The sequence below is a fragment of the Schistosoma mansoni genome, chromosome 2 (genome assembly GCF_000237925.1).
Source record: "Schistosoma mansoni strain Puerto Rico chromosome 2, complete genome".
Classification (NCBI taxonomy): Eukaryota; Metazoa; Platyhelminthes; class Trematoda; order Strigeidida; family Schistosomatidae; genus Schistosoma; species Schistosoma mansoni.
The window spans coordinates 21,060,918-21,082,016 of NC_031496.1; the positions used below are offsets into that span (position 1 = coordinate 21,060,918).

Genomic DNA, 21,099 nt, shown 5'->3' on the forward strand with positions numbered 1-21,099 from the left:
ATATAATTTATTTAAAACAATCTACCCAATGCTCAATTTTTTTAATTAGTTCACTATTATCTGCATGACATACAAATATAGAAATTTCATTTTATTTCACTCACGTTGTTCTTACTCGTCTGTTACTTTTAATTTTTAATCTTGACCCTTTCACTCTTTTCCATTATATATATTAGGAGTGGTAGATTGTCCAGACGAGATTGGCTCAAAAATGTCCTATCATCTGGTGTAGAAAACAGTACTGCATCCAACTCTACCATATTTAAGGAAACCTACAGGCAGAAAGCTAATCGTCAAATGAACATGCTCCCTTCAGAATGGTCTGATTCTCGCCAGACTTTATATCAACTTGTTAATCGAGATGTAATTCTGCGTCCGAATATTCTCCTTGACGGTAGAAATCTCACAAACTGTAATAACATTACGGTATGTATTCATTGTTTAAATCATTTATCATGAATTAGGTTTATCGGTTATTAATTGTCCGTTTCTTATTACGAGATTAAATATATGAGATCTGAGTATACCTCCTACCAGGGATATTCATTTTCTTGTATTTGGTATCGACGACTTACTGTCACTAAACCTTTGCACCAACATTACACTAGTCATCTCGAAAATCCGAATAATCCATACATTTTATTTTGTGCTACTGTTTAGTACCGTCAATCTCCAAATCGTAGTTACAACTAACGATCTCATACGCATTCAAACTTCTTTGTTGTGTTTTGTTTTGAGAAAAAGTATGTGGTGTAAATAATTATAATAGTTTGCCCATTCACCAGTTACGTGAGTATGAGCCACAATATAATTTTGAGGGCTAATGATACTACCCGATTACCCGGACCTAAGTAGCTGGAGCGGTGTTGTGAGCTTCGAATAAGAAGCAAGAAGTCAAACGCCTTATTCACTAAGTCACCGCTGCACTAAATGATAAGTGGTTGGAGGTAGTCGAGAGGAAATCCTGCTTGACCTAGTTATCTTGCTACTTGGTACTCATCAACAAGGTGTACCACCAATGTTGAGGGGACTGTTGCTGCCTGGCGGATCCGACCCCACACCACCGATCTTCACAATCTGAGACGTTACCACTGAGTTATTCGGGGGGAACTAAATGGTGTGCATATCAATAGATTCATTGATTTTTCTTGTTTCTAATTGGCAGAGTGAGAACGCAGACTATATGGTTGGAACTAATGAATTATGCGCAGTTCTAAATGTTGGTAGCGCAGACCGACCTGTTGACAATGAGTATGAAGATGCTGATGGTGGACTCGACCAGTTGAGGAACCATCAAGATGACGACGATGATGATGATGACGCAATAATCCCATTCGAATGTGCCTTTACACAAGTAAGTTGACCGAAGAAATTCTGTTCGATATTTGTTCTATGTGATTCAAAACAATCTGGTATTCCATTAATACTAAGTGCGTAATAGAGAAGAAAGGATAAAATGTGTTTATGAAACCAAGCGATCCATTCGTTTTTGTTTATTCCATGTACAGAGTCCGAGAGAACGATCGTGCATTTATTTGATCTTTTATCCCAAATAGTTAGTTATGATCACAAATACGCACAAAATGTGTACTTCATCAGCGAATTTGTTTGTTTTTATATGTCAAAAAGCAAGTAAAATGTTTCTGACTGAATGTATTAGGTACATCTGATTTTTTGGTATCCATCATAATATATATATATATATATATCAGTAAGGTTTGTTGAGATTTTTGGGTTTCATTGAGATCATGAACCGATCAATGTTAGACCACCATTCGAAACCTTGAGGCACTGGATGGCCATTTGGCCTTGGTGTGAGACTCCTCATGACTGCACATCCGTGGTTCCGCACACGAGACTCGAACTTAGGAACTTCGGTATCGCGCTCAAACACTTAATCTCTAGACCTTATGTTCTTATTAAAAAATTAGGTATATCATTTGGAAGCTAATATGTAGACATAATTTAGTGACTGCAATTTAGTAGCATGTGCATATATCTGGTTTTATCGAAGTTTCCGTCGTTGTGTAGTATTTGTTACGCCTCGTCATTTTGTTTTCTGGGATTATCAAATACAGTCCATGATAGCTTTGGCGGTTTTTGAAGACTAATCTCTTAATTTTTCCTAAGTCTGAATATAAACAATCATTTTCGAAGGATAATACTTTATCATTTGTGTACCCATTTATTCTAGTTGTACAGTAATTATTTATTCTTAAGGCTAATCGCCATATTCATTTTTAGTACATTCTGTTTTCCATTCGCTTGCTTCTATTAATTAAAATACATTCAACTTTATACTTGAATAAAGCAAAATTGTCAAACTGAAAACATTTCGATATGTAGATATATGATAAAATCTGAATAATCTCAATCCCAAGAGAAATAACGTACTTCACTAAGTGTTCGCTTCTGATAACATCCCATTTTTTTTTCTAGAACGCTGGGTATAATGATGGTGAATTGACTGATATGGAATTAATTTCACAACCAAATAAAGTGGCTCGCATTGAGATTGGTTACGCCCGAACTGCGAAAATGATTAACGTTCAACGGTTAAAGTGTGCTATGTGGGGATTCCTCGAACATACAGTCCCTCATGTTGGCTTAAATATTCCATCTCAGTCACCATTATCTGTTGCTTCTACAACCTCAGCTCCTGACGCTAATAGTCTAGTGGACGATCAAACATCACTCAATGTAAACGAAAACCAACAACAATACCCGATGAACGAGGACGTAATTGAATCAGACAGCGGAAGAACATCATATCTACCTAAAGTTCATGGTGCTCGAGGTTTCTCAGAAGTCATTGACAATTTATCAGGTCGTATAAGTTGGCAAATGGCCAAAGAACTTAGTATATCAATTGCTTTAAATTGTCTTTTGCATTTGTCTAATGAAAAAGTGAGTATTTTTAAAACGACATATCCTGGTTTGTTCTTCATCATTGACACTACTGTAACTTATTTACCAAGTAAAGATTTACATACCCATCTCTAGGCTTCAACTGTTTACGTGAAGCGTAGTGATAATGATGATAATGCTGATATTGCATAACTGACTAAACTGAAATAGGTTGAGTGACATATCAAGCCACTGATTAAAAATTGAGTCCTCTCATCACTGGTTATAATATCATTGGATTATTTTGGAGGATATTATCATCTCCATATAAATGGAATAATAACGATTAAAAATAAGGAATTAAAACGTCAGTTATCCTTTTTACACCTTACAAACTTTTCAATAAATCCATGGCATGAAGTTTCATGTTTCTCACAGCTTTCTTATACGCTGAAATACGTCTTAATCGTAATTTCTACCACCAATGACAAATTCCTTGTTATTTTTTAATAGTAACATCACTAATCTTTCCATTGTTTTCCTGATGTTTATTAAATGCCAGCAATTTTGTTCTTGTTGAAATTTAATGATTACGGTATGTAAAAGCATTTACAAATTTCAGAAGAATCCTTTTAAAGTTGATTTTATTCATTTCATATTTTAATAATTATTTTCCTTTTCTCTAGCAATTATATCTAGAAAATGTGGACAGTTTTTCAGATATATACATCTCTCAAGGTTTGCCTTCATTTGAATTGAAACATCTTGAGACTTACACCAATACATGTGATAATGGCGATATAATATCTGGTACTAAATCAAAGTCGAACAATCAAAAACGTAATAAAACTCAACATATGCGTCCGTCCACACTGGACTCATGGCTTATCGAAAATGATTAAAGATAGTTTGTTAATAATCTGTTAAATTATGCAAACACTAATATTGTATAAAGATGAATATATTTTGTATTCTTTCAAATTAAATCAAAGATGTATTATATGTTTTGAGGTCTGCATTTTTTGTGTAGTTATGACGTATATATATATATGTATATTCCTTGTATATATGAGATTATATTTCTCCCGTAAATTTGTCTATATCCTGTAGTATTCAATTACATACCATTTCATTATCAATAAAACCTCTTGACTAACTTTGTCATTTGAATATTCCAGATTTTACACCTTGTTATTACGACAATCTAAACTGTTTTTGTTCATCTTTCTCCTCCGTAACTCATGTGCATATATGTACACACCACAATACAACCATAATTTATATTGTTTATTGATTAATGACATTAACTCTACTTAATCCTATTCCGTTTCATATTACACTTGGTTTTATATCTGAATTCCCACTTTCTAATATTATATGTCATTATGTTTTCTTTGTCATATTTTTTTTTGTCTTCGAATTACACATGTTATTATGCGTACATGTGCTTGCTTATAAATTAAATGTTATTCTGTACACAGGCAATCCTTTTCATTGTTACTTTTCATTTATTCAAATGGATTGACATGGTGTTCCAAATTTGTTTTATAATTTACCTTCATCTATTTTTTTAAATTAAAATATATTTTATTTCTTTAATGTTAAAATTAAAGAAAATGATATTGTATTGTATAAATTTAGTAATTGTGTTCATTTTAATTTGAAGGTTACTTAAATACTTGTTTGTTTATTTGTTTGTTTGCGTTAACCCATTGTTTAAAATAATACAATTTGTGCATTTGATTGTTATATTAAAAAGTTACTTTGTATGTAATCAATATGTTGCATAATAGTTTTAGAAAATTTATTAATCTTCATTACATAAGTGTAATCACCATAGATAGTTTAATTAGTAACTGGATATATAGGGATTTAAACAGTGCTATCATACTCAGGTCTTGAAAAGAGAATTACAAGTCTCATGTCACTTAACCTAGTCAGTTACATGTATCATTGTGAACATTTAGTCATTGAAAAATAGTACTAGTCCGCAACACGACGGCTTATGAAGCGGTTTTTCTGGACATCTCTTACTGTGAAAAAATTAATCATTCCTTACTAATTATGAATTCCTTGACTGGTAAATGATTAATTATTTCGATTGTCAACTATAATTATTGTGTTTGATTCTGACAAGGTAACAAATATGGATACTAGTTTTGATGGGGATGAGTGTTTCATTGCTCTGCTGAAAATCTCTAATAATCAGTGAAATATCTGATATTTCCAGCTAATAATATTATTTGGTTTTTAAAAGCATGTAATTTGTTTGATAACAAGATAATTATGTTAACATACGTATAAACGCCTAAAACAACCGTAAAATAAATGTGGTACTATTCGATAATTTAGCTTTAGTTTGTCATATTTGTGAGTTTTGTACATATAAAAATGATATTCTGTCTGTTTAGACTAAAAAAGTACGTTAATTAAATCACTCAACTTAGTAATTGATCATTTACTAACCCTTCCAACTAAAGAAATCTCATGAGTTTCGGTAGGAAAACGATAACTTTCATCCTTTTTCATTGTTTATTTGGTCTTTCGTCTTAGTTGTTATAGATATTCATATAACCAAATTTTGTTGAATAATATATATTACCTCATTATTACGTTCAAAATATTGTGTTAAGATTATTCATATACACAGAAAATCACTTAGCAACTACTTGGTTGTTTTTGTTCGGTTAGGATGGCGTAAACCTTTTCAAACGGTTCCACTTAGAGAATTCTCTCGATTTACGAAATATGTTGGGATACTCCCGACTGTAAATCTAAATATTGATTGGTTAAACGTTAGGAATATAAAGAGTTTCCGGACGTTATTGGTAAACAGTACGGAAATTTTAGGCCTACTCTTCATAGTCACTATACTTTAGTGACTATGAAGAGTAGTCACTATACTTTAACCTTACATCATTTAAAATTAATCTTTAACATGCTTAGTTTCTTATGAATACTTATCTTCATTTCACTAGTCAGCTATGTTTGTACAGAAATCGACCAATAATGGCGAAATTTTAACTAATGAAACTACTCAGTAGTCAAGCACATTAATAAATCCAGGATGAGAATGTATAATCCTATTTCGATTAACTAGTAAGTTTCTACGACTCTGTTTACTGTAAGAAAGCAAATTTCAAACAATACATCGGTTTAAATAGTTGATCCTTGATCGTCAGTTTTTGGTATACTCCAACACACTTCGATTATTGTCCGTTGGACGGCAGAAGTGTCCTAAATCTTTTTTATCTTGAACCGGTTTGACGTTACTTAGTCAAGCAGCTAGACATACTTTCTAAATGTAAAAAATTAAAAGCAAACTATAGCTTGTCAGATTTTTGTCCCGTTCAACAAAATTCGAAATGGTTATTATTCATTTAATATTATTTAGTTATGTTCATTCACGGTGTTTCCCTCATTTTTTTGGACAGAGGCGTTTATATGGAGTGTAATATCAAAACATTTCAAAACCGATAACAAAAGAAGTTACTTTTATGGTAAGTTGTTTGAAGTTCACGTTCAACCGTTCATAAGTAACAATCAGCCTGTCACTACCTTACATTGATAAAAATATCACCTTAACACTAAAATCAACCAGATATTATGGAAATGTTCAATTTACTCTCTGACTGAAAAATGATTTTTTACAGGTGACTAAGGTTGACAGAAATCAAGTTAGTTTAGTATATCCATGCATAGAATTAATCACTTACTAGTCAGTCATTGTTAACGTAAACCGTGGCCCAAGTTGTCAAGTCATATTAGTACGATGCGATGAAATTATGAAGTCTAGTCTGGTTGTATTTAGACTCATCACTTACCGTTAAAGTGCAACTAAGCACAATCTCGTGTACTCTCGTCTTAGAACAACAATTTTTGTGCAGGGGCTTGCAATCCTACCTCGATATCTAAATCGAATTACTCAGAAGGAGCTTTGATCCTGTAATTTTATGGTTCGATTAGCAGATCACCATTCCATGAAGTGTATCTAACTTATTTTAATCTTACCCCACCAATTCAATGTCTTGTAGCTTAAGCCTCAATTCGTGATAAAAATTGAAACACCAGCTATAATTAATAAGTATAAGATATTGCTTTAATGTATCACGAAATACCTTTACGTGAAATAAAATTTCTGGCACTACCAAATTGTTAAGAATCTAAATTGTCTGTTTATAATTCTTCCTTTTCATAGGTAAGAACAACTGTAGCAGAATGGCCCAGTTTACTTATCATTTTACCGATACTCTTTACCTGCTTATAGCGTAGAAATAATAGCAATAAATATTAAAAAACAAATATACGTAACTTTATCACAGAAAAGTCTGTCTCAATCTCCTTTACAGATTCTCTTTGTACAATATCTATATACTTACAAATAATCAGGTATCTGAATATTTGTTATGGTTCTTCCACATTTATCGGTGTACGGTTGTGAAAACTTGAATTCTAGTGAAATCACGAACTAATCAGAGTCAACTATTTAAAACTTGGAAGCCCTAGACGGACATTTCGTGTCAGTATAAGAGACTCCTCTGTAGTACGCATCCATGACCCCACCGCGGGAATGAAACCCAGAACGTTCAGTTTTGCGAGAGAACACTTAACCTCTACACCTCTGAATGCAGATCCAGTGGCGTACAAATATAACTTCAATCAATCCAGTTAAACCTTATCGGGTATGAGGAAAGTATCCACTGAAGACAATGTGAGATGGTCGCGAGCTATCATAAATAACAAAGTACTTACTTCAAATAATAAAATTAGTTACTCAAATTTTTTAAAAAAAGAAATATTAATTCAACCATTTTTATTTATAGTCATTAGATATTCAAACGCACTTCAGCAATATCTATAATTGAGCCTACAATACAATAATATTGATTGTATTACGCTTTCAGACAGTTGAATAATAAGATTGACATGTAAACTAGCAATACGATTTCATAACAGGCTGTTCAAAATTAAATTTGTATTCCAATGGCATGTTTTTTAATCAAATATTCCCCGGAAACTCCATTTGTAAAAAGTGCCTAACAGTCAGATCTGAGGTTGACATTAATTCTCTGCCCCTAACAATATACTTGCAAATTCTAAGTCTAGTAAGTAAATTAAAAAAAACAACCAATAATTCCAATGTGTTGTATCGGTCACCCGCTTCTGAAGAAAACTTGCCAAATCATATTACCGTGTTTGACTGTTTTCAGCAAGGTTATGCAAAATATAACCGATTGAGTCAAATGATTTTACATTGAAAACGTGTTTTATCCAATTATGAATATTCACAAACTACTGACTAGATATCAACTTGAGGCAGTGTACTAATACATAAAGTATTGTTTCTTTTTCAGATTTATTACACAAATTGTTGAACACCCTGAGCATTATCGTTACTACTAAACTATTTTGACTGAACTAGCATCATTTCACTACCAGACTAAAGTTGTTCTTATTTCTACAATACTGAATTAATATCTGCTTGTTAACGTTGTTCATTCTCATCAAATTCTAATCTCACAGAATAACAGAATTCATGATAATTTTGTAAGAAATAATCATGCAATATGGAAAACTGTAAAGCTAATCTAAATGGAAATTCAACGGATCTTGAACTGACTACTTCTCCTGAAGATTATAAAGAACCAGTGCGTAGAGTACGTGCAGATGCATGTAGAAGATCTATACAAGCAAGAAGAGTACGTTTTATGTATTAATCTCAGTTTTTGCTGGGAAGAATATCTTTTCAATTAATAAATGTCTACACAAGCATTGCATTTTTCCTCCTCTGCCAACATGTCAAAGTGTAATATGTCTTATGATTAATAGCGGTTTTATATATTCTACGCGACTATTTCTGGGGTTTTATGCTTACATCAGGTGAAAATCTTGATAATTTATGTTAATTAATAATAATCAACATTCTAAATGATAAATGACAATTTTTTATGCAGTTGGTTCTCTTCACAGAAACTAGTGCAAAAATTAACGTATAATGTTTGCTGTATACAATGAATTCATTGTAGTTTGGTGCTGTCTCTTTACATCTACTTCATACAACGTAATAAGTTTAATCAGTTCAAACTTTTCGATAGATATTTATGTATTTGACAATTAAAAGCTAGCACTCAGCGTGAGTTTTGTGGAGATTGTTGAATACTATTCATATAATGAACCACTGAAAACATGGGAGCTCTGGACAACTGTTTCGTCCTTTTATTGGACTACCCAGATGTGTACATCCACAGCCTCACAGCTTGAAGTCGAGCCCAGGAACTTCGGTCTCGCGCCAAAATGCTTAGCCTTTGCATCCTGTACAATTCTAACTGTAATCAATGCTGTGTATTGCGCGACCATCTCCCATTGTCTTCAGTGGGTACCTTCCTCGCATCCAAATTGTTGGGTTCCCTGGTCAAGGTCTCCCACTTGAACTCCGGAATTTTCCCTCGAAGCTAGCCACTAACAAAGCACATAATGATTATCAATATGTGGGTTGTGCAGATTGTTAGATATTATCAAGATTACGAAGCAATCTAATTTAGACAACCATTGAAAACTTCGAAGCATTGCACAACAAATATATTGTTCATTAGTGAGCAGTATATCGCATATAAGATGAAATGACAATGTACTTTAACTGAAATAGTTTTGGTAACACAGTCTTAGTATGATTTTTCTAGAATATTGTCAAAGATAATTTCATTACACCGAAAATTTTTATGAATACAAAGAGATGAACAAAATTAAACTCACTGAATTGTAAGTAATTAGTTCATTTTGTTCATTTCTGTTACTAAGTCTACTTTACACCTTTACTTTTAAAGCCTGTTGCATTCATTGAACACAAATCAATCGATCATTTGCTGCTTAATTTCTTTTTGTATTGTAAAGTGATTTGGCTTCTTTTTTATGTGGCAATAACTTAGATGAAACCATGATAATAAATATAATGGAGTAATATAAATTCACTATGATTTAGTTTCTAAATTCTCTTTAGCTGCTTAAAGAAATTTTTATTCACTTGACAGGGTGGTGACGGTTAGAATGAAAATAATGTTATAAATATCATTTAATCAAGTATACTAAGATTGGGGAAATTCTTGTATGGGCTATCCAGAAGGTTGCTTATTTGTGTGAGACTTCAATTATTATTCGATGAAGTGGGAAACAGTAGCCGGACAGGTTTTTCTATTGAAGAGTCACAGGGACTCATCTATTACATCAGACAAGCTATAGATACAAATGTTTTTTTTAGGATATTGAAATACATCAGTTATCAATGAAACTGATATGTCCCGACGAGAAGAATGTATGGTAACTGTTGGGATCTATTTATGGACTAATATTACACATGCATTTTTACTGTACAATTGTTAAGTAACTAAACTATTCATATTCATTTCCCTTTGATTATAAGCTTTATTTTGACCCATAGATCATTATTATATGATTTACCATTCTTAAGTTATCCCCAGTCTATTAATTACAGTCTCCCACATTCACAGTCACTTTTGGCTAGATCTTGTACAGATGTTGTTTTCTATTTTGTGGTTCGATGTAGTCTGTTTGGCTTGTATATAAACCCAGTATGTTTGAAATACATGATTCATATCGCAGAGGCTGAGACTTGTGTTCTGAACTCAACAGGCAGGGCTAGGCAGGAAGAAGGACCGATAAGGACTCTAGACTCCTCATACGGGTTTATGCGTCATTGGTCCGGTCGATTAGTTACTGTTCTCTAATTGGTGGTGTCATTACGTCATATACTAATAGGGGCACAAGTTATAACACAAATGATTCTTTAATAAGATGTAGATTCATTGTCTCCCAGGTTTTGTTTATCTAATAAATGAACATGTAAAATCAACGTTGGACTGCTGAGTTAGCAAGTCAAGTGCAACTAGTTAGGACACAGGGCCACAAGTTATGACAGAAACTAACACAATAATTAACATAAGCAATACCATTTTATTAATATGTGCAACTGTGTGTAATTTCTTATTAGTGCATAGTAATCTGAAATTATTTTACTTATCATAAGGCATAATATTGAATCTGTCTTGACTTACATCTATAAAGTGAGATCTGAACTTGAAATATTTGAAGTTCATACATGAAACAGGTATTTCGTAAGTGTAATTTAACTCGTAAACCGAACATTCTGTGAAGCTTACCCTGTTTTATTGCCGAATAGAATCCAGTCAGCGTTGAATCCTTGAAGCGCTCATTCACGTCTTCATGAAAATACAAGTCTATTAGCTCCATATTATTAACTTAACAACAACTAAATCGTTTAACTATTTGTTAACACTCTCCAAACCATCCATTCCCTATGTCATATGTTATTCTGTATATGTTAAGACACAGAATAGCACATCATAGACTTTCAGGATTTACATCTGTAAATAAATCAAACTTGTGTGTTAATTGATTAAAGAGTCGCTAATCAAAGTTTAACATCCATTCAACTATAATGACTAATTTATTAAAAAGAATCAATTAATGGACAATTTAAAAATGCATAGTTGAAAGCGTGAGTCAATTGAAGCTAGACCACCAGGGAAAACCTGGAAGCACTGGACGGCCGTTTCGTCCTATTGTGGGACTCCTCAGCAGTGCGCATCCACGACCTCGCCTCGCGAGATTCGAACCCAGGACATACCAGTCAATTGGTGAACGGTTGCTCAACTTCGTGGATTGGTTGGAGTTAGACATAAGCACCATCGGATGCCGGCTCACTGGTCTATCGGTTAAGTGGTCTGGCGCGAGACTGGTAGGCCCTGGGTTCGAATCTTGCGAGGCGAGGTCGTGGATGCGCACTGCTGAGGAGTCCCACAATAGGACGAAACGGCCGTCCAGTGCTTCCAGGTTTTCCCTGGTGGTTTAGCTTCAATTGACTCACGCTTTCAACTATGAAAATACTAAATCTCCGCAAAACCCCTTCTCATAATAATTTAAAAATTGTATTTTTTTACAACCTTTCCAGTGTGTTCAACATTTGAAAAAATTGAAAACTTGTTCAAGTAAATTTGAGTACAATTCAACTATTCAAGATAACCAAGATCAATTATCATATGAACTGTCTGATTCAATAGAAGATCTAGATTCGATCTCCCTCACTTTAAATAATAATAATAATAATAATAATAACGCTAGCAAGTGTTCACAGTTTCCACAATGCAAAAACATTCTTTCATATAACGATTATTTAGCCTTACCAATTGAAATACGTTACCCATACAATTACGTCAGTGATTTATTTGAAGATGCTCATCCTGAAAATGTTGACAACAATCGGAGTAATAATACTTATGAAGAGTAAATAGTATAGTTACGTTAATATCTGAGAGGGGGGGATCAAGAACCATTTTGCTATATACAAATAATATATTGATAAATTGATTTCATTTTATTATTTCGATAGTGATGTGTTTATTTATATAAATAAAAAATTACATTTAATATTTGTCTAAATGTTTTCCCGTCTCTTTTGTTTTGTTTTTGTTAAAAGTACCATTGAGTATTTCGGACAGTGTTACTGCACAACAAAACGAAGCGACTAATTTACTGTTAGACGTAATTAACACCAAATTCTAGTCGATATTTCATAAGAAATAATAGAGGAATTTGTGGTGGTTTTCATCTCAATACAATCACAAAAAATTGAAAATCATGGGAAGGAGTGTAACGTTAACCCTTCGGTAAGTTCGCGTCTAGCCTGAAAGTACTTTCTGTGTTGAAGGAGTGTTAGGAGTAGTAAGTGAAATTATCTGGAAGAAAAAAGAACAAAAGGAAAAGTTTGGCGACGACTCAGTAAGCACTTACATTTAAAAACAAAAGCAATTGACAACATTCAGAAATAACACAAGTTTCAGATTAAAGCAATCTGATAATCGGAACAAGAAGTTGATAGTGTAAGGTTTCGAACATGTTACAGGAGTTAAACTTTCTAGCCGTACTTACTTTTGTTACCTACCGTAGAGAAGCATAGGCTGCCCAACAGCATTCTCAATCAAACTCTCTCCTAATCAATCCTTCCCAGTTGCTATTCATCCATTTCATGTCTGCTTCCAATTACTGACGTAGTGTGTTCTTCGACCTGGCTTGTCCTCTCTCACAGTAGGCTATTGTTGATGGTATCCAGCCAGCAGACATTCAGTATCTTGAGTAGACAACTGTTTATAATTACTTGACGATGTTTGTAGTTCTCCACGTTTCAGCTCCGTTCAGCAGGTCTATCTTGACGTTCGTACTGAAGATTGTGACTTTGATATCAGTTGACAGTTGCTTTGAGTTCCATACGCTCTTCAGATATAGCTCTTCTGAGGTTACTGCCTGTCCCAAGCCCGGGTGAAGGAAGAGGGTTGGACATGGGTCAGCAACCCCATCCCGTAGAAAACAACCTTGCTAAAAAATGCCAACCAAAATAAACATATTAGACTTTCTAGTTAACATTATTCAAATCACGTGAACAAGTCGTCGTTGCCATTGGAGCTTTTTCAGCTGTCCTAATATACTGCCTGTACTTACATTTTTGGTTAAATATATATTCGACATCAGTTAGCACTAAAATTCAGTGTACATGTTTCATCCTTTTATGTGTACGTCATCATTATATATACCTGTATTTCTGAGCCCTGAATGTCGGCAGTGAAGAGGTACAAACTCTAGTAAGGCTAAATAACGGACAACTATCCCGACTCACTAGCTTAGCGTATATTAGCTAAGCGTTTTCAATCATGAGTCTAAGGTTTGGGTTCCATTAAGTACACAAATACAGATTCATTCATTTGATAAATCTTAAATGGGATCGATTTCATCAAACTAATCTTTCAATTACCAGCTCTAATATCTCACACAAAAGTAGCCATTGTATGAACTTATGTATATGAATACTTCAAATATGTATATTTTGATCTAATCACTTTCATTGTAATTGGAAATAAATTATGACTATAAATCAAGTGTCTGTTTAACATAAATCTCAGAAAAATGTGTTATTTAACTAATTGGAAATTCTGCAACATGCCCACGAATAAGAAATATTTTAGGGATAGGAAATTTTCTAGTGTTAATTAACTAATATTAGTGGAATAATAGGTACAATTTACTAACATGTTACCAATGTGTTTGTCACGAAACGTGTTCATAAGTGGAAAAAAAAGAATTTCCTGGTATTTCCTTTTTAATCGTCATACAGAACATAACCAACCAAGGATTGACGTAATCGACTTTTAGAAACGGAGATATTTACTGAAATAAACTTGAGTTTTAATTAATAGGTCACGTTTCGGAGCTTTGTTCAGTGGAGTAGTTTCCTTATTTTCACTATTGATCTGAATTGTACTGTCTCAGGATGTGCACGTTTATTTGTTAGTTATATACGTTCTTCTTGATACCTGGGAGTAAAACATGGTCCGTCTGCCTTTTCATGAATCGATTTTCCATCCTTAAATTTTGAGTCAATGTCACTACCAATTGGAATTTGTTCATACGCAAAATTATATGTAGGATATTCGTAACTACTGGTTACAAACAAGTAGTATAAATGAGTACAAACAATTTCAAGACATTGGTGGCTGAATGGTATGAATGCATGTCAGCTATGACGTAGACGAAGTTTCTTAAACATCGATCATGAAGTATTAAGAATAGATTATATCTAAAATATTTGTAATAAGCTCAGTGACTAAACCATTAACTTAATAATTCAATGGTTTGGAACCATTAGGTATTCTGTTTTTCTGAACATTCAAAAATTTAATTTTACTGTTGAAAATGTACTTCTATTTATTTGACTGTTGATTGATGATTATTCCTCAACTTTCTGACTATTTTGAATCTCTAATTGGCTTATTTGCTTTCCATTCCTCTAATTATCTCTTTGGCTCCCTATTCAGCACATTCTAAAAATAGTGTATATGCAGTTTAAGGTATTTAAGTACTGCCACAGCCTCTACAAATTATTTGACTTTAAAATACTCATGGTCTGAGACGATTATGGACTAATGATATTGATGCTAATAAAATATGTGTCGTACTTACTTCTTACATAATCCGTCGACAAATCCCGTTAATAATAACGTAGATATAAAAAGTCGAGTATTTGAGGTACCTATATTTCAGTCATTCAATAACGCAGTCTAACGATAAACGATAAGAGATGAAAAAATGAATGTAAACAAGAAAGGCAGAAACAGACAACTGTAATTGTAATTACTTGTACCTTTTTGATGACGTTTGTAGTAGTTCTCCACGTTTCAGCTCCGTTCAGTATGTCCATCGTGACGTTCGTACTGAAGATTGTGACTTTGATACTGGTTGACAGTTGTTTTGAGTCCCACATGTTCTTTCTTCAATTGCAGGAGTGTGGTTGTTGCTTTACCAATCCTCGCCTTTACATCCTCATCCGATCCTCCTTGTTCATCGATGATGCTTACCAGGTACGTAAATGTCTCCACATCTTCCAGAGTTTCGCCATCAAGTGTGATTCCCTCAGCGTTTTCCGTATTGTATTTGAGGATCTTGCTTTTTCCCTTGTCTATGTTGAAGGCTACTAATGAAGAGGCTTCTACTATACTAGTTGTCTTCATCTGCATTTTTTCGTGTGTACGGGATAGAAGGGCAGGTCATCTACGAAGTCCGAATTTTGTAATTGATTCTGAGTTGTCTATTGTATTCCATGCTTTCCACAACAATAATTACTTCGGTTGAATTTCGCTATGCAAAACAGGACTGGTGAAAAAACAACTTATTCGTTGAAACAATGTAAATGGAGAACAAGATTTAAATAAACCGCCCTCATTATTCACATAAATGTGGAACGCATTGAGTTCAATGGAAGTGAAACCATTTTTCTTGAAAAAAATTGAATCGAAATGATTATTATTGAAATATAAACATTTGTTCAGAGATAATAATTGGAAAGATTTGAAGTGAACTGATATTTTTAAAACCAATGAATAATTTGACATCAGTTTTACGGGTAATATCGACTTTATTACGTGATACAGTTACAAAAATATCAAAGGGAAGAATTTTGAACTTTAAAAGAATAAACGTCTTTGCTTCATTTGCGATATTATCGTTGAGGCGATAGGAAAAGTGGTAGGTGTTGTATGCTTTTGTTAAAATTGTGCTCTTTGAGCTGAATGGTTTAACTCTGATGATGTTCAGAATAACGATGAAAGCTCCACAACCAAACCATTCAGCTCAGAGAACAAAACTCCACCTGAGCTACAAACCTTCACCATCTCAATGTCGACCGTTTTTTGAATTTTCCCTAATGGAAATTAACCAGTTGTTATAAGAATCACATTGAGATACATGAGTCTATAAATATGCCCAGGTTGCCCGAATTGTCGCATAGCTATTCTGAAGACATACTTAACCCAGCGGCTTACTCAAATTACATACTTCCTTATGTCAGTTGATAAATATCACGTGACAATAAATTTTCGGAAACGCATACACCAACCCGAGATTTATGAGTAGATTTTGTCCCACAGTTTTTGTAGTCGAGTCAAACTTGGCCACAATGGTGAATTTAATTCTTATCATTTAGCAGTAAAAGAGTAGATTTCACAAACCCATAAACTTTAGTAGCCAATAGCCTTGATGGATTTACTGCTCTTATTCTTATCCTCTGACCTAAATGATATTTTAACCAATTAAAATGGAGAAACCAAAAAATAAAGACAAAATTACGCGACTGATCAAAAATACAATTTTGCATTTCCATTTCTATTTGGCTACATTTTAGTGACCTTGTAAGAAGGATTAACCACTTGTGTGACTGTCTGGTTAGATTAGTCATAAAGCGGCCACAAATCATGTTCTAGCTTGTTCTCATTTTTGTCCTCGCTGATGAGTTCATTATTGTTGTGCACAATAGATTGTTTGAAATGCACCTATTTCTTTCTATTCGTGATCTGTTCAAGTTGTTGTGCATTACATCTGCTTTCTGCACTCCATTCAGACCCGACGTTTTCCGATTCAACTATAACGATGTAGTTTGTGAGGGAGATTACTATTTATTTAACTGTGAACTCAGTGAACATTTGACTGATGGAGTATTGGGGATTTACAAGCTGGAAAATGAATTTATCCCAGCAAATTTGAGTGCTCAAGAGAAACAGGAGGCCGAAATTTTCGGAAAGGATCCCTATCCCAATTTGGTTATACGGTCCCTAAGGAAGATTTTCGAAGAACACGGAGTTCATAAATGGGTAAGTACCTGATTTGAAGAAGTTCTGGGAGTGTGTAGTCCACTAAAATATATGTCACCATTATGGTTCACTTTAATTAATAGCAGGATTAATAGTGTTTTTTGATTTAAACTTTTGGGATTCGGTTGCTGGAGACCTGGAAATAGTTTTTATCCTAAAAAATAGTCAGATCGGTAAGAGGTTTCCTCAAACACAGCAACATGAAGCACGATAATGACTTTGGTGCTTTTACCTGGTCAAGATGGTTCAAGGTTTTCCTAATAGAATTACTTTACATTATTCACCAAACGACTGAATTTCCCTATCGCGTTGCTTTGCTGTAATCAAAATACTTCAAGCTTTTTTGTAACAGATGGAAAAGCAAAACCATTAACAGTTAAATAAAAACAATTATCTCTGCGATGCTAACAATTTAAGAGGCTAATGACTACTCATACGGTATCTACAAGTATGACAGTAACAGGCTACCATCTAAATTGATACATTATTGAAGTAAACTAATGTTGTCAAATCCTGTCACAAGGTTATAGTTTTTGAGGTGGCATCTGAGCTATTTAGGCAGTTGTAATTGTGATTAATTCCTTGTTCTTTTTATAATTATAGCATGCCTCAAATTAATAATACTATTACATACCGTCTGACGATTCATATGGTTTCGGTCTCACTTCATTGTTGATGATAAGTAGACTGCAGAACCTTTTCGTGTTTTCACATTTCTGATTTTATATCCTTTAGTGACTGTGAAGTTATTTATAACTACGTTATCCCTATTTCTCATTAATGTGTTGGAAACAAGGAAATAAATGATCATTAAGAAAATACGTCGGGTGCAAATATAAGGGACTTCAGTAGTGGTCAAGCTCTACTATCAAGAGAATTTTTATGTCTTATTATGATCGCTCCCCAATATTTAGTGTTTTGGTCCAAGTGGCCGTACCTTATCATGTGCAAGCAAATAGCCATACAATCAGCTTATTGATATGTTACGCGTTATCTAGAGTATGGTTTCAGATGACCTAAAACACACTTCCTTTGACTAAGAAGGAGTAATACTAGGGATAATCTGTATGTTGAAACTACTGAGTGCCACGTTAATGCAGATTGAATCTTATTCACTTAATAATGTTAATTTGCAATCAGTACTAGCTACAACATTTTATTGTATTTGCTAAATACTGCCCACCTACTATAGCTAATGGGAGAGGCCATTCTCGAGTGGACTAACTTTGGTTCTCACCTAAGATAACCTTCGGAAACCCAATACTCATCATGAAGAAAACGTAGTATTCGTTCGGACGAGCTGACGCAGGTACACCACTGCACCATAAACTGTATCCCACAGATACTCAGTGATCGATAGGTAGGGGTTTTAAATCTAGTCCTTAACTTTCAAGTAACCAGGTTTGAAAATGAGCAATTACCCAGTTTGTCAATGTGCTTTCGCCCCCAGAAATTCTCGCTTGTCTGAAAGGAACACAATATGGTAACGGTAACAAGAAGTTATTTTTCTTAATTATGTATATATTTAAAGTTTTATATATGACAACAATTCTTTTGTGATCATTAAGTTTTTGATGGATATGAAGCAAAGTGATTATATTAGGCTCAATGATGAAGTATGGCAGAGAACAAAATCCAATCTGGTTCTACATTCCTGAAATAACTACAACTACCATAATAGACAGTAATAACTACTGATTACACTCCAGTCTAATTGTCTTACTTTTCGCATTTTGTTACTGATTTATCGAATCTCACTTTAATTTCGGGTATATTTAACCGTTATCGTCGGCATTTGTTTCCACAGTGATTTTTATCGTTTTATCGGTAAACTACTTTCCTAGTCACTATACTGAAGTCTTTCCTAATGTGCATTAACTCTTATTTTATAAAAACTTTCGTAGGAAAATTGTCTCGGTACTATTCATATAGTTTTTTGTGAGTTTTTCGTAATACACTGTTGGTTTGGTACGTTCGACTGTGATATAAGGTATGGAACACTTTATAAGAAACTCGAAAAAGTTTTTTATAAGAACTTTCGTCCAAATTAAACTGAATAGTTCCTCAGTAGTATGGTTCCAAGTTAATGTAAGACATTGAGAGGATTATATTAGTATAAATCTTAGCGTTTGTTCAATCGAATAAGTCTTATCCTACCAGTATTTTTGCGACTGAAATATTCTGTTCATAAAATAATTCACTGTCATTATTTTCAGTTTTATTTCTCTAACGAAGTTAAATGACGTTTCAAAATCTAGTGTACTATCTTTGAAATAATAACGATATTTTGAAAGCATTATCAGAATTCTCATATTCTGCTTCTCATGGTATCACACTAGACGGTCTCCGTATATATATACCTAAATTATTTCCTTTTGTTATTGGGTTTGATTACCCTGCTTTTCCCCTTCTGAAAGGGATGGAATACATCTTTCTGTTATGTGAAGATGAGATTGTTTTTGTAGAAAATAGCTTGTTTATTGCTATGAGCTGGGTTGGTTTCTATTCATTCGACCCTATAGGTCATACATTTACTAATTACGCGACATTATCTAGTGTACATTGTAACTACCAGGTTCAAACTCCTCTGCGTCTAATTCAGTTTAGGAGGCTGTGCAGTAGTATCACTAACCTTCACAAAGTGTGGTTCAGATCTAAGTACGTGATCTTGTACTTGGCATATGGTTTACATCACGGTCGGTTAAACATTCTCAGGCTGTTTCTGATGCAGTGGATACATAGAGTAGTTTCCACGTTTGTTAATGTGAAGTTATATTATTGTGTCTATATACTACTATACTAGTGTAGACTTAGTATTAGGAGTCTTGTGTGTCTGCGAATGTCATCAAGCTAGCTACGTTGTTAATCATAAGATTGGAAAACGTTTCAAAGTTACCACAAAATGAATGGCAATTTCTTGAGTTGTATTGATAATCCTAAGCTCCCTGGTTTTAGTCCACAAAGTACCTTATTACAGAACTACATTACAACGTGAATACAAAGTGGATAATTTCAGTTACAGTATTTCTAGTGGTAAAATGAAGTTGACGGAGTACCTGTTAATAATTAGCACTTTGCAATCGCTCCATTGAGATGATGATCAGAATGTTTTCAATAGTCATATATGTTTTAATGGGATATTATTCAACTATTTGCATTCTTATACATCTTAAATTTACAGGCACTGTAAATTATATCACGGTTTCCAAGATATATTTATTTATTGTCAGTAATTTACTTTATCGATTATTACTAAAATTGATCAAATTATTAATTTCCAGAATCAAACTTACGATCGAGATCACAAAACATTTAAATATAGATATGGACCATTGACTCAAAATGATTCTGGACTTTATTATTGTCGTTTTATTGTTCCTGGTGAATATTCAACTCCAATGTCGACTTACATGAAACTTGAAGTTAATATGAATTGTCCTAAACGTAAGAGTATTTCAATAAATTAGAAGTCTATTATGATTTGGTTCCATGTATTGATATTTAATGAATTTAATGTCGGTTTTCATCTGAAGTTAATTCCATCTGGAAGAAACTTAAAAAAATCAGATGTTACTTCGGGATCGTTTTTTTTCTATTTTTATGCATTTTAATATTTCATGCCACTAGTCAGTTGCGTAAAAGTGGTCTAAACGAGAAGTTGACTTATTAATACTCCTCTATTTCCCATAGGATATCGATCGGCGATAATAATCAATTAGAAATATGCTGTTGACTCACACAGAGAATTTAGTTCTGCACACTAACCTTGTCGCCCCATATCTTCTTTTCATAGAAAATGAATATTTAGAACATGGTTTAGTAATTAGAATTCAATATTACACTGCATTTTTCCAGGCAAAATGAATTTGTAAAATAAACAGAATTCATTAGAGAGCGGATGTTTCTGGGTTAAGACAATGCTTTGAATAGAATACTATCAAAAGTGCGGTTTTCTGGTTGAGTAAAATAGAACCCTATGGGTTTTAAAAAGGAGAGTTTCGAATTTCGATAATGACAATGATTC

The 21,099-nt window shown here is 33.5% G+C and overlaps 2 protein-coding genes across 2 annotated transcripts in view; both read left to right on the plus strand.

The window, feature by feature from the left end:
* The window catches only part of Smp_157290 (hypothetical protein), a gene marked incomplete at its 3' end in the record, with an annotated part of 21,033 nt that extends 17,284 nt beyond the window's left edge, over window positions 1-3,749 (plus strand). The window contains exons 9-12 of the mRNA XM_018796055.1: window positions 177-426; window positions 1,166-1,354; window positions 2,440-2,907; window positions 3,534-3,749. Of these exons, the coding sequence (XP_018650305.1) occupies window positions 177-426; window positions 1,166-1,354; window positions 2,440-2,907; window positions 3,534-3,749 (1,123 nt within the window). The remainder of the gene's footprint in view (window positions 1-176; window positions 427-1,165; window positions 1,355-2,439; window positions 2,908-3,533) is intronic.
* A 4,665-nt stretch (window positions 3,750-8,414) lies between these two features.
* Window positions 8,415-21,099, plus strand: part of Smp_157300 (tyrosine kinase) — a gene marked incomplete at both ends in the record, with an annotated part of 28,833 nt that continues 16,148 nt past the window's right edge. Inside the window, 3 exons of the mRNA XM_018796056.1 lie at window positions 8,415-8,546; window positions 16,788-17,075; window positions 20,357-20,519. Coding sequence (XP_018650306.1) covers window positions 8,415-8,546; window positions 16,788-17,075; window positions 20,357-20,519 — 583 coding nt within the window. The remainder of the gene's footprint in view (window positions 8,547-16,787; window positions 17,076-20,356; window positions 20,520-21,099) is intronic.